Genomic DNA, 17,127 nt, shown 5'->3' on the forward strand with positions numbered 1-17,127 from the left:
TGCTTACATTTGATTTATTTTCACCATGGCAGCCAGTTGGGTTCTTTAAAATATAAACCGTATTGATTTTTTTCTCTGCATAAAACTTTCCAGTCATTCCTTCTCACTTGGAGGACAAACTTCACTTCTTGTAGCAGCCGCTATGGCTTCACATTACTCATCTTCGTCTGGCTTCACCTTCTCTCCCTTTCGCTCAGCCACTGCAGTAGTGCCTAAGCCAGGCCAGGCCCAGGCCTGCCTCAGGGCCTTTGCACTTGCTGTCCCCTTTGTTTGAAATTCTTCCCTAGATAAGCATGTGGCTTGCTTCCTTAGCTCCCTCTGGTTTCTACTCAGACATTATCAGCGAAACCTCCCCCGGACAACTGAAGTATAAAATTAAAACACCCCAGGGGCTCCTGGGTGGCTCAGTGGGTTAAGCTCAGGTCATGATCTCACAGTTCGTGGGTTTGAGCCCCACGTCAAGCTCTGTGCTGACAGCTCGGGGCCTGGAGCCTGCTTCGGATTCTGTGTCTCCCTCTCTATCCCTCCCCAAGTAGTGCTCTGTCTCTCTCTGTCTCTCAAAAATAAATAAATGTAAAAAAAAAATTTTTTTTAAGAAAAAAATTAAAACACCCCATCAGCTTCCTACTCTCTGAGTTCTCCTCCCTCCTCCCAGCCTGGTATCTCGAAGGAGAGATTTAGGGAGTGTACATCTTTTGGCAAACAGTTCCACTTCTCATGATAATCTCATGATCAGAAACAGTCCCAAGGACATTGCTTGAATGAGTGTCTTTATACTTTGATTAAGCAGTGCAGTATGTAGGGAGCCTTATCCAAGTCAGATACCTCATCCTGGGGTCTTAAATCTGCACTAATCTGTGCAGTGGGCTTTGTCGGGAAGGCACCCTCAAGTCAGTCAGTTATGCCAACTCAGATTATGCGGATCTGGATCACCAGTTTCTCTCTGTCTCTCTCAATGTTTGTTTGTTTATTTATTTTGAAAGAGCGCATGCATACAAGTGAGAGCGAGTGGGAGAGGGGCACAGAGAGAGAGAATCCCAAGCAGGCTCTTTGCTGTTAGCATGGAGCCCGATGCGGGGCTCAAACCCACAAACTATGAGGCCATGACGTGAGCTGAATGAAATCAGGAGTCGGATGCCTAACCGACTGAGCCACCCACGTGCCCCGAGAAACTGATTTTTTTTAATATTATTCAATTTTAATATGAATTTAAATTTAATTTTAACCCACGCGCCTAGTGGCTCCTGTTTTGGGCAGCACAAGACCCACAGCGACAGCAGGAAGCGTGGTTAGAAATCTCTACCACAGAAAGTTCAGTAGCAGGAAACTGGAATTATGGTATAGTCACAGGATGGAAAATAATTACAGTAAGAGCAAACATTTATTTGTTGGGTGCTTTCTTTAAGCCAGGCGGTGTCTCAAGCACTTGACCTGCCAGAACTCCTTGGATTCTTGCTGAACATAGTAGTGGAAAGAAATACACTATAGCCTTCCGCCAACAGGGGTGAATGAATCCTAGATGCACAAGGCTGAGGGGAAAAGCAAGTCCCGAAAGTTGCCTACCATGTGATAGCATTTTTCAAACCTTAAAAACAAGCAAAATGAAACACTGTTCATGGGTATACAGATACATGGTAAGAATTCAGGGTACGATGCTTTTTGTGGAGAGAAGGTGCCCCAGTGAGCCGGCTCTGTCCCCTCCTGACCTCCTGGCCTCTGCACGTTGTCACAACTCGGCTGCAGCCGCCCTGGGGTGAGCAGGCACCACTTGTGTGGACTTGTTAGGACAGCGTTTTCACTAGAAGCCGTGATCATTGCGGCGTCACCAAAGCTAGCAATGAATCTGGTTTCAGTTCGCGGTGAAGCACGTGTTCGGTTACAAGAGGGGGTGGCTTACGTTAGTTGCCTTGGTCGGGTTCCTTAAGCCCTTGTTATTTAGCCAAACCCTTTGCTCCAAATGTTTGTTTTTTGTTTCCTCTTGTCTCATGCTGAGTTGAGCGTTACCAGAATCGAGCCACAAGAACTTAGTTTGAAAATGAAAAATCCGAAAATTGTAAAATAACAAATATGTTTACTTATGAACCGTTATCGTGAAAGTGTTGGTTAGAAGAAAAGCCCAAACGACACCTGAGGGCGTTACGAATCAATCTTTATAGCAGATTTCATCTATAGGTCGGTGTAATTTCAAAATTACATAGTGGTTTGTGGTAAGTTGCGTTCAGAAACATTCTGCTGCCGAGGGTCCGGTTTTGCTGTTGGGAGTCTACGAGTGGCCCGGAGCTGATGGTTGAATTTATGTCAAGCTTTTCTGTGTAATATGTGCATCTTTGACTTTTTTCCTTATTGTTCCGTCTTTATTCTTTCCTGCATTACTGACATGGGTTTATCTTTTCTCCCTTTAGAGAGTTTTGAGGTGACAGTCACCAAAGAAGGTGATAAAGGGTTCTTTCTATCCCTCCTATGAATATTAACCCACTAACTTTGTTTATAAAATTGGGAATCAGCCCTTAAACAGAAGAAACTGTCATGCTCTTTTACCCTGATTTATTCTCCTACTTTGTTTCTATTTTTAAATATATTGATGGAAATTGTATGTAACCAAACCCTTGGTCAGAAATATCTAGAAATCAGACATCCATTTGAACTGTACGGATAATACTGTACATTTGTTTCTTAATTGAGTAACCATTTTCTAGGAGTTGTAATTTTGGAAGAGTGCAGCCTTATTTTTACATGAAATACATTTTTTTTTTTGAACATATACGTATACATCAAAAGACTTAATGTTCTCCCACCGGCAAGAATGGACACCTAGATTTCACCCCTCATTAAGCTTGTGAGCCAACTTCCAGGTGCTGATGTCCTGATGTCCCCAGGCAGGCTTGTTTCGCAGGTCTGATAGGCTAGCTTTGGAAACCAAGGCAAGTCTAGCAAATCCCTCCCTGTGATGGAACCGATCTTCATAGTAAACCATAGCTGTTGAAATGGATGCCTGAAAAGTTGGTATTTCTACCTTTCTCATTTAGTAGTTTGTTTTGATTCCCTAATTTTAGCCAGGCTCATTGCACAGGAAGACTTGTTTCTTTTGACTTTTTTTTTTTTTTTTTTGACAGAATTTCTGTAATTACGGTGCTGAACCTTTTATGTTACCCTCCTTCCTCTCTCAACACTTAACTGCATTTTAGCCTTCTCTCTGGTCCAAATCAAAATCGCTGCCCGGCTGTCCCCAGTAGCTGGGGACAGTTGCTCTGTGTTACCAGGCCGTGGCTGTTTGCTAATGAGACTACTTTTACCCTGGAGCCATCTTAAGTACTCCTGTGAAATGCCTGTCTATATTTTCTCTTTCTCTCTTTTGTATTCCTGCATGAATGGATGCAAAGTTAAGCAAGTTGCTTGGAAAGCGAGAACATGCTTCTTTTTACTAAAGCCCCAGAACTTATCCCTGTCCAAGCACAGTGCCCTTGCTTTGTCCACAGACCCTCTAAACCCCTGGCTGCCGAACTGTTGTCATTTCTTTTCTGGGGGGGGAGGTATGGGAAGGGGGAGGGGAGCACGCAGACTCCGGGGGGCAGAAGTTCTAACCTGCGCTGCTTTGACTCCCTAGGTGAGATTTGTGGATTTAAAATTCATGGGCAGAATGTCCCCTTTGATGCAGTGGTAGTGGATAAGTCCACTGGCGAGGGAATAATTCGCTCAAAAGAGAAACTGGACTGTGAACTGCAGAAAGACTACACATTCACCATCCAGGCCTATGACTGCGGCCAGGGGCCGGATGGCGCCAACGCGAAAAAGTCTCATAAGTAAGTAAGCTGACCAGAGAGAGCGCGTGCGAAGAAAGCAGTACTGACCCTTGCTTGCTTTCTGTGTCCCCGAGACTTTCTGTGTTCTTAGAGATGAGGCAGAAGGTATTTCTGGCTCTCCGCTGAAATTGTAAGCTCCTTGAGGATAGGAATCCTGTCTGTTTACCCTGCAGCATTAGTTGTCGAATAAGCAAATGAATGGGCAGTTTTATCCCACCCAGCACTCTAATGACAGAAACTAGAGCTCTGCACTGAAAATCGGGAAAGCCCATTTTTTCCTCCAGGAGGATATTTTGTTGTTAGGTTTCTTTTTCCTGCAAATTCAAAGGGCAGAGCATTCGTTCATGCTGGTGGGAGCGGGCTGACTTTGGCACCCCATTCTGGACGTGTTCATATCCATATCCTTTGAGAACTGCTCGTGGAACAGACAGGACTCTGAACTAGACCTGGGTTTAGAATTCCAGTCTTTTCTCCGCCACTTTCTGTCCCTTCGGCATGGGGCAAGTTTTTGTCTTGTTGAGTCTCGGTTTCTACTTGGCTCCTGGGCTAGGGAGAGAGGGGCACGCTGCCACGAGACCCATCGTGAGGGTCAGGAGGATGCACGGCGTTGGGTGTGGAGGGTCTTGGTGCACACTGGGGGTGCTGAGTGCCAGAGAACTACTCCTCATCCTTTTCACACCGTGCGATATTACTGTTGTCCTTGAAAAAGCCTTCTGTGGGTCAGAGATCCTGTCTGAGTCAGAAACACGCCCGGATCAATAGCCCTGAGACTGACCCTTTCCTCTCTTTGTAGCCAAGTCTGTGGTGCCTTAGTTTTCTCATGCCCAAGACGGGGAGGTGGAAGGGCAGCACGGGGTCGGCCAGGGAGGGAGCACTGAGGTCGCTTGGAGGACCTTCGTTTGTTGGATCAGTTAGTGGGTCATGGGCAACAGTGGGCTGCGAGCCGTCTCCATTCCCTAGAAGCAGGACGGGATTGGTTTCCATGCTCCTGATCAGACTCCCCATCCACGTTTCCCATCTTCTATCTATGTCTTACTCCTTCTTCCTTTGGGTCTAATTTTGTCTGATCTAGTTTATCTCCCTTCTGCATGCCCTGTCCCGTATTGTTAAGAAAACCCCAAGTCTCCAAGTCTCTTATTTTACTGCCTTTTTTTTTTTTTTTTTACCAGCCATTTTACTCCTAGGACCTGGAAGAATCAACTTAAATTCCTATTTTAACTTTCTGAAGTCCTCTCCATGTTAAAATAACAACAGTGACTAGTGTAATTTTTTTCTCCATCATACAAACTTCATGAAGTAAGATATTAGCAAAAGGAAACATAAAAACGGGGCAGAACTGGTGTACTTTGGGTTAAAAAAACAAACTGAACACACAGCTTTTTTTCTTCTTCTTCCAGAGCAACTGTCCATATCCAGGTGAACGATGTGAACGAATATGCACCTGTGTTCAAGGAGAAGTCCTACAAAGCGACCGTCATCGAGGGGAAGCAGTATGACAGCATCCTGAGGGTAGAGGCCGTGGACGCCGACTGCTCCCCCCAGTTCAGCCAGATATGCAGCTATGAAGTCGTCACTCCAGACGTGCCGTTTGCTATCGACAAAGATGGTGAGTCAGAGGAACAGGCCTTCCTCGCCAAGGTGACAGTCCATTGGCAGTTCCACACGTCAGCGAAACTCAGATTGGAGACCGGCTTCATCCATCCCTTCAGGATGCTGTAGCAAAGTACCATGAGCTGGGGGCTCAAACAGTAAACAGTTCGCACTGTTCCGGAGGCCGGGAGACCGGAATCAAGGTGCTGGCAGATTCAGTGTCTGCTGAGGACCCGAGTCCCGGTTCCCAGGTGGCCATCTTCTCTCTGCGTCCTCACAGAGCGGGGAGAGAGCCCTCTGGGATCCCGGTATGGGGGCCCCACACTCACGACTTCATCTAACCCTAAGTTCCTCCCCTAGGCACCACCTCCTAATATCACATTGGGGGTTGTCAGCATTCAGATTTGGAGGGGACAAGTATTCATTCCGTAGCAGAGACCGAATGGTGTGTGAGTTTCAGATAAATATTTTTTCACTCTGTCCCCTGAAAGCCTTTTTGTTGGCACCTGAAGTCACGGGTTCTTTTTTTGGGCGCCCTATTTTTCCTTCTTCCGCCAAGGTCTAATAAAAAACCCCCCACCTAACATGTTTTTAATCTGTACTTTCTCACTTCTCTATCAAAGTGCATCTGAAAAGACTGACCTTTAGTTGGTCTGTCTTCTGCTCTCCATTAGATTTGGATCTTCTGTCTCATCTTGAAGACGAAGGTTTCTGCCTTACTGCCAGGTGCTCCAGTCCTTTGTAATTGAGCAGAATGAACTCATGCTGGAGCTCAGCTTTTTTTTTTTTATTAGGTTATGGCCTCTTGATGGTGATGCAGTGTCTCTGTTGTTAATGCACAGTCCAGAATCTTTGATGAAATTACGGACATTGCAAACACTTTGCAGACGTCTGTACCCATACTCAGAAGCAGGCTTCTGTTCTAGCAGGTGGGGGTAGGGAATCTTTCTCTCTTCCTGTCTCTGTGACACACACACACACACACACACACACACACACACACACACACACAGTAAGTCTTTGAGCAAGAAATATTTAATGCAGCTTCATCTAGTATTTAGTATTTGAAGTACTGGAATTACTTTTCTTTATTCTCTCATACGTTAAATACTTAATCTTAAAGCGCATATAAAACCAAAGAAGAAAAACTATAAGAATAAATGGAGGTCGAATTGTGTAGATTCATTCCTTCTGTTTTAACAGCCCTTAAAGATGGATTTAGTGTGCGTTCAAGCGCAGGAAAGCAAGACCGAGCATTAATTATCTCGAGCATCAGGTTGATTTCCGTGTCCGTGTTTATAACACTTAGAACACATGTACTTTGTTTTTTGTGCTTTTATTTAAAAAAAAATATTTTAATGTTTATTTATTTTTGAGAGAGAGAGAGACAGACTGTGACTGGGGAAGGGGCAGAGAGAGAGGGAGACACAGAATCGCAAGCAGGCTCCAGGCTCTGAGCTTTCAGCACAGAGCCCGATGCGGGGCTCGAACTCACGAACCGTGAGATCGTGACCTGAGCCAAAGTCGGATGCTTAACTGACTGAGCCACCCAGGTGCCCCAGAGCAGGTGTGCTTTGTGTTTCAGCACAACTTTGCCTTCTCACTGTTGTTTGTTTCCCCTCTGGAAGGTTACATAAAAAACACAGAGAAGCTAAACTATGGGAAAGAACACCAGTACAAGCTGACCATCACCGCCTACGATTGCGGGAAGAGAAGGGCAGCGGAAGATGTCTTGGTGAAGGTCAGCGTCAAGCCCACCTGCACCCCCGGGTGGCAAGGTGAGCTTCATTCTCCTTTCTGCTCTCACACCTGTTCTGACACGTCGCATACCAGAGGGCCCTAAAGTGTGAGTCTTCCTCCTTCCTTCTCTCCTTCCCTCCTTCCCTCCTTCCCTCCTTCCCGGGTTTGTGGACCCACACAGGATGGAACAAGAGGATCGAATATGAGCCTGGCACGGGCTCTTTGGCCCTCTTCCCAAATGTCCACCTGGAGACGTGCGACGAACCCGTGGCCTCAGTGCAGGCGACGGTGGAGCTGGAGACCGGCCACATCGGGAAGGGCTGTGACCGTGACACCTACTCCGAGCAGTCTCTTCACCGGCTGTGCGGTAAGGGGGCCTGGTGGTCTTCGGTGAGGGCGAGAGACACCCTTTCAGGTGGAAGAGAGTATGTGTGGGCGGGGGGGGGGGGGGGGGGGTTGTCTATAACCCTGAACCGGAACAGACTCTGACTTTCTGACACGGCTGTTACTGCCTTGGCTAATTGTCATGCTGGATGGGCTTCAGGAGGTACATAAACCCCTTACAGCCTGTTCAGAATGTTACATGCGTGTGCATTTTAGGAGCCGGTGATGCGAGGAAAGTGTTTCTCTAACGTACGTTGAGGATAATCAAAAGAGAGGGATTATGTAAGTAGAGTGAGTTTGAAATGAGATGTTTATCTAAGGACTGAAGGAAAAAATACAGATAAAGCAATAGCTTTTGGCAAACGAGAAGTAGAAAGCCGAAACTACGGACGCTCACGTCTAATTCTGAGTCTCAGCAGATTGTTTACCACAGACACTATGTGAAATCCAGAGACCCCGTGGTTACGAATCCCATCGAAGCCTTGCCCTCCGTCTTCACCAATAGTTGTGGGTATTTTTCTGGTTTATCTGAATGAGGTAGAGGTGAGGTATGGATGCCTGTCGTGGAAAATGCCGAGGAAGAGTGTGCCGCTTGGCCAGCAACGAAACCCCCGTAACTGAAATGAGCTGTCCGTGCTCAGAGGGCATTTTGTGCCTCAGGAGCTACTTGGCGTCAGCTCTGCGGGCGGCGTCTTCCCATGTCCCCGTCTTTCCACCGGCCTGATACAGCCTGTAGGATCGAGCAACTAGATTTCTTACATAACTGGAATATGCAAAACGAAAGAGTTTATCCTCTGCTGGCTTATCCTAATGGTTAATGTTCTCCGTGTTGCCTGACTCTGGGTCCACATAGTCACGTACCGAAATCTACATGGAAGGTGAGAGGTCTGGGACATATTTTAAACTACGTACATTTAAGTGTAACGTTTAAAATTTATTTTCTCTCTCTAGTGCCATGATTTTTTTATGGCATTAAGTGAACATTTTCTCAGCAGAACAGTTTACAGTTAGGGAGGAAGAATGGAAAGAATTTCCCCCATGAGTGCTTCCTGCACACTCTGCATTTCTGTATGTTTCCTTCATTCAGTGTGCCCATCAGGCCCACCAAGGAGGTGGTGTTGACCTCATTTTTACTGAGGAATTCAGTTGGGAGAGGAGGGGGAGAAGTTCTCACTTTTAGGAAGAAAGGGGCAGGCACTGGCATTTGACCGAGGTCGTATGTGAGGTCATGCTGCTCCTAGGAACAGAGGACCAGGTGATGGGGAGAGCTCCCAAAGTCTTCTTCCGTGGGCACATTTAAAAGAAAAATGAGCTTGGCAGTGTGTAACAATAGCTGCAGATTTTTTTCGTGTTCCTTGGTTCACTGATTCCATTTCTAGGAATTGATGCTAAGGGAATAATCGTGGATCACACGGAGGTCCTCGTGAAGGCAGGGTTTGTCATAGAAAAGAGTGGGGACAGTCTCAGTGTTTGCCAAGGAGATCAGTTAAATAAGTCACAGTATATCGGTGCAGTGAAATGCTCAGACATTTAAAAATGTGCTATAGAAAAATATTAATGGGAATGTGTGTACCTTTATATACATCGTAGGACTCTATTTTTTATAATGTGTATATTCGTAGAGAAAAGACTGGAAGTGTTTGCACCCAGATGTTAATAGTGGATATATTTGGGGGGTGCCTGGATGCCTCAGTTGGTTGAGCATCCTACTCTTGATGTCCGTTCAGGTCTCGATCTCAGGGTTGTGAGTTCAAGCCCCATGTTGGGCTCCACGCTGGGTACAAAGCCAACTTAAAAAAAATTTTTTTTTTTAAATAGTGGATATATTTGGGTGGGATTACAAGTAATGCTCTCTTCCTTTTATCCTTTAAAGTTTTTTTTTTTTTTTTTTTTCGAGGCAGAGAGAACAAGAGGGGGAAGGGCAGAGAGAGGGAGAGAGAGAATTCCAAGCAGGCTCCGTGCTCTCGGTGCAGAGCCCAGTGCAGGGCTCGACCTCATGAACCATGGGATCATGACCTGAACTGAAATCAAGAGCTGGATGCTCAACCGACTGAGCCACGCAGGCACCCCCTTTTTTCCTTTAAGCAAAAGTATCCACAGTTAGTTATTATTTATGATTTAAAAAAAATAAAAACCCTTATTTTTAAGGAACATAAGCAGAAGCTAGCAAACTGTGTAACTGGAAGATAGGATGTTGCCCTTAGTGTGGCCTCGAGACTCTTCTACTTTCCGAGTCCTTCACGTTGTGCGTATTGTTACCGTGTCGGCTTAGGCGCTGCGTCTGGCACCACCGAGCTGCTCCCGTCCCCAAGTGGGTCCTTGAACTGGACTGTCGGCCTCCCCACTGACAACGGCCACGACAGTGACCAGGTCTTCGAGTTCAACGGCACCCAAGCAGTGAGGATCCCAGATGGTGTCGTTTCTGTCAACCCCAAAGAGCCTTTTACGATTTCCGTGTGGATGAGGCATGGGCCTTTTGGCAGGAAGAAGGAGACCATTCTCTGTAGTTCAGACAAAACAGGTAGGTTAATCTTGCAGTCAGGGCGTCGTCCTTGAGTGGCCGCCGCGGTGGTCGCTGGAAGCAAGACCCCCTCTTCTTCCCCGAAAGGCTCCTGGTGACACACATTTTTCTGTGTTCTGTGCGAGGGCTCTCCGCCCTCGAGATACTGTACTGCCGTTGGGTGGTTAGTTTTACTCCGTGAGTTGGGCCCCACTTCTCAGTCAAACCCAAGTGTATCTGTTTCCAAACCCTGCCTTGGCCCGACTGGAGAGTTCATTTATGCGGGTAAATGATAGGACCGTGTCTTCAAAATCCATTAAGGAAATAGCTTTTATTTCTCCTTTGGGTATTAAGCTGGCAGCTTACCAGGAGGATTTCTCTCGGCAGACATGAACCGGCACCATTATTCACTGTACGTCCACGGCTGCCGCCTCACTTTCCTCCTCCGTCAGGATCCTTCAGAAGAGAAGAAATACAAACCTGCAGAATTCCACTGGAAATTGAATCAGGTGAGTGCCTGGAAAACTCACGGGTTTATGACCTTTCCGAGAGTATAACTGGGTATTGCAACTTCATACAGGACCAGCTATTTATGGGCAGTGTATATTTATATTTATGAATAAATATAAAAATATAAAAAAATTTTTGCAATGTATGTAGACACTTTGGGCACAGTTCTGTTACAGTAACTATAGTCTTTTTTCTTATTTTTATTTTTTTATTTTTTAAACATTTATTTTTGAGACAGAGAGAGACAGAGCATGAACGGGGGAGGGTCACAGTGAGAGGGAGACACAGAATCCGAAACAGGCTCCAGGCTCTGAGCTGTCAGCACAGAGCCTGACATGGGGTTTGAACACCCGGACCGCGAGATCATGACCTGAGCTGAAGTCGGACGCTTAACCGATTGAGCCACCCAGGCGCCCCGAGTACCTATAGTCTTAATGTACACATTTAGTTTCTTCTGATGACGTTTAAAAACAACCTTACTATATTACTTGTGGGTTATAGGATAGCAAATAAACCCTTTGAACTCCTTTCCTCTGAAAGCCTACGTTTTTCATTTTATACGTTTATATTTGACACATCCAGTATTAATATAAAGAAATTATATGCTTTAAATTCAAAATACTGTGTTGTAGTTTATTGAAATTTGCAGCATTTGATTAAAAATTGGGATTGAGACCCTTGTATTTGTTTATTCATTATTTAAAGCCTTGCCTCCCAAATTGTGCCAAGGAGCCCCCGGGTTGCTTCAGCAGATTTAGGGGTGCCGTGGGATATCTTAGACTGTCAGAGAGCCAGCAATCTTGACATCTTTCAGAAACCACACAAACTACTAGCTTGAGGGAGTTTACAGTGTCACCATTAGGTCACCTTACATCCCTTTTGATGATAGCATATCTCTTGCAAAGCTGCTTTCCCAATAGTTTCTGTGATAAAAAGCAAGTATCGCGTGAAAAACAATTGGTGCATTTCAGGAAACAAGGGGGCGCTGTAAACTGAGGAAACCTTTCCTTTAAAATCACAGCAGATCGTTTCTTTTCTTTTTTATATTAGAAAGCAAGAGAGCGTGTGCACAAGGGGCGGAGGGAGAGGGAGAGAATCTTTTTTTTTTTTTTTTTTAATTCACATTAGTTAACATATAATGTAATAATGGTTTCAGGAGTAGGATTTAGAGATCCATCACTTACATAGAACACGAGCGCTCATCCCAACAAGTGCCCTCCTTAATGCCCATCGCCCCACCCTCCTCTGCTCATCCCAACAAGTGCCCTCCTTAATGCCCATCGCCCCACCCTCCTCCCCTCCAGCAACCCTCAGTTTGTTCTCTGTATTTAAGTCACTTATGGTTTGACTCCCTCTCTGTTTTTATCTTATTTTTCCTTCCTTTCCCCTATGTTCATCTGTCCTGTTCTTTAAATTCCAAATACAAGTGAAATCCTATGATACTTGTCTTTCTCTGACTTCTTTCATATAACTGACTTTCTCTGACTTCTTTCTTTTTGATTGCTGAATGATATTCCATTGTGTATATAAACCACCTTTCTTCATCCATTCATCGGTTGATGGACATTTGGGCTCTCTCCATAATTTGCCTATTTTTGATAGTGCTGCTATAAACATTGGGATGCATGTGTACCTTTGAATCAGTGTTTTTGTACCCTTTGGATAAATACCCAGTAGTGGCAATTGCTGGGTCGTAGGGTAATTCTATTTTTCATTTTTTGGGGAACCTCCATACTGTTTTCCAGAGTGGCGGCCCCAGTTTGCATTCCCACCAACAGTGCAAAGTGTTCTCTTTTCTCCACATCCTCGTCAACATCTTTCCTGAGTTGTTAATTTTAGCCATTCTTACAGGTGTGAGGTGGTATCTCAGTATGGTTTTGATTTGTATTTCCCTGGTGATGAGTGATGTTGAGCATCTTTTCATGTGTGTATTAACTATTTGGGTGTCTTCTTTGGAAAAGTGTCTTTTCATGTTTTCTGCCCATTTCTTCAATGGATTATTTGTTTTTTGGGTATTGAGTTTGATAAGTTCTTTATAGATTTTAGATAGAGCCCTTTATCTGATACGTCATTTGCAAAGATCTTCCCTCATTCTGTAGGTTGTCTCAGGTTTGTTGTTTCCTTCACTGTGCAGCTTTTTATCTTGATGAGGTCCCAGTAGTTCATTTTTGCTTTTGTTTCCCTTGCTTCTAGAGACATGTCTAGTAAGAAGTTGCTGTGGCCAAGGTCAAAGAGGTTGCTGCCTGTTTCTTTTGAAACTTTAAAAAAAGTGTTTATTTATTTATTTTGAGACAGAGAAAACAGGTGGGTGGGAGAGGGGCAGAAGGGGAGAGAGAGAGAGAGAGAGAGAGAGAGAGAGAGAGAGAGAGAACGAACCCCAAGCAGACTCTGTTCCAGCAGCACAGAGCCTGACATGGGGCTCAATCTCCTGAATCTAGAGATCGTGACCTGAGGCGAAACCAAGAGTTAGACGCTTAACCCACCGAGCCACCCAGCCCTCCTCCCAAATTTTTTTAACTTTTTTTTTTTTTTTTTTTTTAATGTTTACTCCTCTAGGATTTTGATGGTTTCCTATCTTACATTTAGGTCTTTGATCCATTTTGAGTTTATTTTTGTGTCTGGTGTAAGGAAGTGGTCCAGGTTCATTCTTCTGCATGTCGCTGTCCAGTTTTCCCAACACCATTTGCTGAAGAGACTGTCTTTATTCCGTTGGATAGTCTCTCCTGCTTTATTGAAAATTAGTTGGCCATACATTTGTGGATCCATGTCTGGGTTGTCTAGTCTGTTTTTGTGCCAGTACCATACTCTCTTAATTACAGCTTTGTAATGTAGTTTAAAGTCTGGAATTGTGATGCCTCCAGTCGCGGTTTTCTTTTTCAACATTACTTGGGCTATTCAGGGTCTTTTCTGGTTCCATACAAATTTTAGGATTGTTTGTTCTAGCTCTGTGAAGAATGCTGGTGTTATTTTGATAGGGATTGTACCGAATGTATAGATTGCTTTGGGTAGTATAGACATCTTAAGAACATTTGTTCTTCTAATCCATGAGCATGGATTGTTTTCCCATTTCTTTGTATCTTCGCCAGTTTGTTTCATAAGCATTCTGTAGTTGTTTTTTGCTTTTTTCTTTTAGAGAGGGAGCGTGAGCAGGGGAGAGGGGCAGAGGGAGAGAGAGAATCTTTTATCTATCTATCTATTTATTTTTTAGAGACACACACACACACACACACACACACACACACACACACAGAATCCGAAGAAGGCTCCAGTCTCTGACCTGTCAACACAGAGCCCGATGCGGGGCTCAAACTCACAAACCATGAGATCATGACCCGTGCCGAAGTCGGACATTTAACCGACTGAGCCACCCAGGCACCCCAGCCTTCTATAGTTTTTAGAGTACAGATCTTTTATCTCTTTGGTTAGGTTTATTCCTAACTATCTTATGGTTTTTTGTGCAGTTGTAAATGGGCTTGATTCCTTGATTTCTCTTTCTGCTGCTTCATTTATTGGTGTATAGAAATGCAACAGATTTCTGTATGTTGATTTTATATCCTGCGACTTTGCCGAATTCATGCATCGGTTCTACCGGGTTTTTTTGCAGGGGTGGGGGTATCTTTCGGGTTTTCTACGTAGAGTATCATGTTGTCTGTGAAGAATGAAAGTTTGACTTCTTCCTTGCCAGTTGGGATGCCTTTTATTTCTTTGTGTTGTCTGATTGCTGAGGCCAGGACTTCCAGTATTGTGTTGAACAACAGTGGTGACAGCGGCCATCCCTGTCCTGTTCCTGACCTTAGGAGGAAAGTTCTCAGTTTTTCCCCATTGAGGAGGATATTAGCTGTGGGTCTTTTGTGTATGGCCTTTATGATATTGAGGTATGTTACTTCTATCCCTACTTCCTTGAGGGTTTTTATCAAGAAAGGATGCTGTATTTTGTCAAATGCATTTTCTGCATCTATTGAGAGGACCATGTGGTTCTTATCCTTTCTTTCATTAATGTGTGTATCACGTTGATTTATTTGGGGATGTTGAACCACCCCTGCAGCCCAGGAATAAATCCCCCTTGATCTTGGTGGATAATCCTTTCGATGTTTTGTTGGATTCAATTTGCTAGTATCTTGTTGAGAATTTTTGCATCCATGAGGGAAATTGGTTTGATAATTCTCCTTTTTAGTGGGGTCTTTGGTTTTGGAATCAATGTAATACTGGCCTCCTAGAATGAGTTTGGAAGTTTTTCTTCCATTTCTACCTTTTTGGAACAGTTTCAAAAGAATAGGTATTAACTCTTCTTTAAATGTTTGAATTTCCCTGGGAAGCCATCCAGCCCTGGACTCTTGTTCATTGAGAGATTTTTGTTTTTTTTTTAACGTTTTATTTATTTTTGAGACAGAGAGAGACAGAGCATGAACGGGGGAGGGGCAGAGAGAGAGGGAGACACAGAATCGGAAGCAGGCTCCAGGCTCTGAGCCATCAGCCCAGAGCCCGACGCGGGGCTCGAACTCATGGACCGCGAGATCGTGACCTGAGCTGAAGTCGGCCGCTTAACCGACTGAGCCACCCAGGCGCCCCTCATTGAGAGATTTTTGATTAGTGATTCAGTTCTCTTACTGGTTATGGGTCTGTTCAAAATTTTTATTTCTTCGCATTTTGGTTTTGGTAGTTTATATGTTTCTAGGAATTTATCCATTTCTTCTCAATTGCCCAGTTTGTTGACATATAATTACTCATAATATTCTCTTATTATTGTTTGTATTTCTGTGGTGTTGGTTGTGATGTCTCCTCTTTCATTTGTGATTTTATTTATTTGGGTCCTTTTTCTTTTTTACAAATCTTGCCAGGGATTTATTGATTTTGTTAATTCTCTCAAAGAACCAGCTCCTGGTTTTGTTGCTCTGTTCTCCTGTTTTGTTTTGTTTTGTTTTGTTTTGTTTTGTTTTTCGATGTCACTGATTTTTTTTTTTTTTTTTTTTTTTTTTTGAAAGAGGCAAACAGGATTTGAGTTGGGGAGGGGGAGAGAGAGGGAGACACAGAATCAGAAGCAGGCTCCAGGCTCTGAGCCGTTAACACAGAGCCCGACGTGGGGCTTGAACTCACAAACCGCAAGATCATGAACTGAGCCGAAGGTGGACGCTTAACTGACTGGGACACCCAGGCGCCCCTTGATATCATTGATTTCTGCTCTGATCTTTATTATTTCCCTTTTTCTGCTGGTTTTGGGCTTTATTTGCTGTTCTTTTTCCAGCTCCTTTAGGTGTAAGTTTAGGCTGTGTATTTGAGACATTTCTTTCTTCTTTAGAAAGACCTGAATTGCAACATACTTCCCTCTTAGGACTGCCTTTGCTGCATCCCAGAGGTTTTAGACTGTTGTATTTTCATTTTCATTGGCTTCCATATACTTTTTAAGTTCTTTAGTTTCCTGGTTAACCCATTCATTCTTAAGTAGGATGTTCTTTAACCTCCTTTAACTTTAATCTGTGGTCTTTCCAAATGTTTTCTTGTGGTTGATTTCAAGGCTCATAGCATTGTGGTCTGAAAATATGCATGGTATGATCTCGATCTTTTTGTACTTGTTGAGGATTGATTTGTGACCCAGTATGTGATCTGTTCTGGAGAATGTTCCATGTGCACTCGAGAAGAATGCGCATTCTTCTGCTTTAGGATGAAATGTTCTGAAAATATCGGTTAAGTCCATCTGGTCCAGTGTGTCATTCAAAGTTTCCTTGGGGCACCTGGGTGGCTCAGTCAGTTGAGCGTCTGACTTGGGCTCAGGTCATGATCTCACGGTTGGTGGGTTTGAGCCCCGTGTCGGGCTCTGTGCCGACAGCTCAGAGCCTGGAGCCTGCTTCTGATTCTGTGCTCCCCCTCTCTCTCCGCCCCACCCCTGCTGTACTCTGTCTCTCTCTGTCTTTCAAAAACGAATAAACATTAAAAAAAAATTAAAAAAAAAAAAAACAACAAAAAACCAAAGTTGTAGTTTCCTTGATTTTCTGCTTAGGTGATCTGTCTGCTGCTGTAAGTGGGGTATTAAAGTTCCCTACTGTTATTGTATTGTTATCAATGTGGTTCTTTATGTTTGTTATTGATTTATATATTTGGGTGTTCTCAAGTTGAGGGCATAAATATTTATAGTTGTTAGGTCTTGTTTGTGGATAGGCCCCTTAATTATGATATAATGCCCTTCTCTCGTTACAGTCTTTGTTTTAAAGTTTAATTTGTCTGGGGGTGCTCGGGTGGCTCAGTCGGTTAAGTGTCCGGCTTCAACTCAGGTCGTGATCTCACAGTCCATGTGTTCAAGCCCCGCTGACAGCTCACAGCGTAGAGCCTGCTTCAGATTCTGTGTCTCCCTCTCTCCCTGCCTCTCCCCAACTCGCGCAGGCTCTCCCTCTCCCTCTCTCTCTCTCTCTCTCTTAAAAATAAACATTTAAAAATTTTTTCTCAATAAATAAAATAAAGTTTAACGTGTCTGATATAAGTATGGCTATTCCGGGTTTCTTTTGACATCCATTAGCATGATAGATGGTTCTCCATCCCCTCACTTTCATAATTTTTTTTTTTCTCAACTTTTTTTTTTTTTTTTGGGACAGAGAGAGACAGAGCATGAAC

General features: G+C 44.1%; 1 protein-coding gene across 1 annotated transcript in view; it reads left to right on the plus strand.

Annotated features, from left to right (window-relative positions):
* CLSTN1 (calsyntenin 1) overlaps window positions 1-17,127 on the plus strand; it is a gene marked incomplete at its 5' end in the record, with an annotated part of 89,130 nt that overhangs the window by 55,387 nt on the left and 16,616 nt on the right. The window contains 7 exons of the mRNA XM_049618164.1: window positions 2,403-2,432; window positions 3,605-3,800; window positions 5,198-5,406; window positions 7,019-7,168; window positions 7,312-7,497; window positions 9,787-10,035; window positions 10,402-10,523. Coding sequence (XP_049474121.1) covers window positions 2,403-2,432; window positions 3,605-3,800; window positions 5,198-5,406; window positions 7,019-7,168; window positions 7,312-7,497; window positions 9,787-10,035; window positions 10,402-10,523 — 1,142 coding nt within the window. The remainder of the gene's footprint in view (window positions 1-2,402; window positions 2,433-3,604; window positions 3,801-5,197; window positions 5,407-7,018; window positions 7,169-7,311; window positions 7,498-9,786; window positions 10,036-10,401; window positions 10,524-17,127) is intronic.

Source organism: Panthera uncia (assembly GCF_023721935.1).
Source record: "Panthera uncia isolate 11264 chromosome C1 unlocalized genomic scaffold, Puncia_PCG_1.0 HiC_scaffold_4, whole genome shotgun sequence".
NCBI lineage: Eukaryota > Metazoa > Chordata > Mammalia > Carnivora > Felidae > Panthera > Panthera uncia.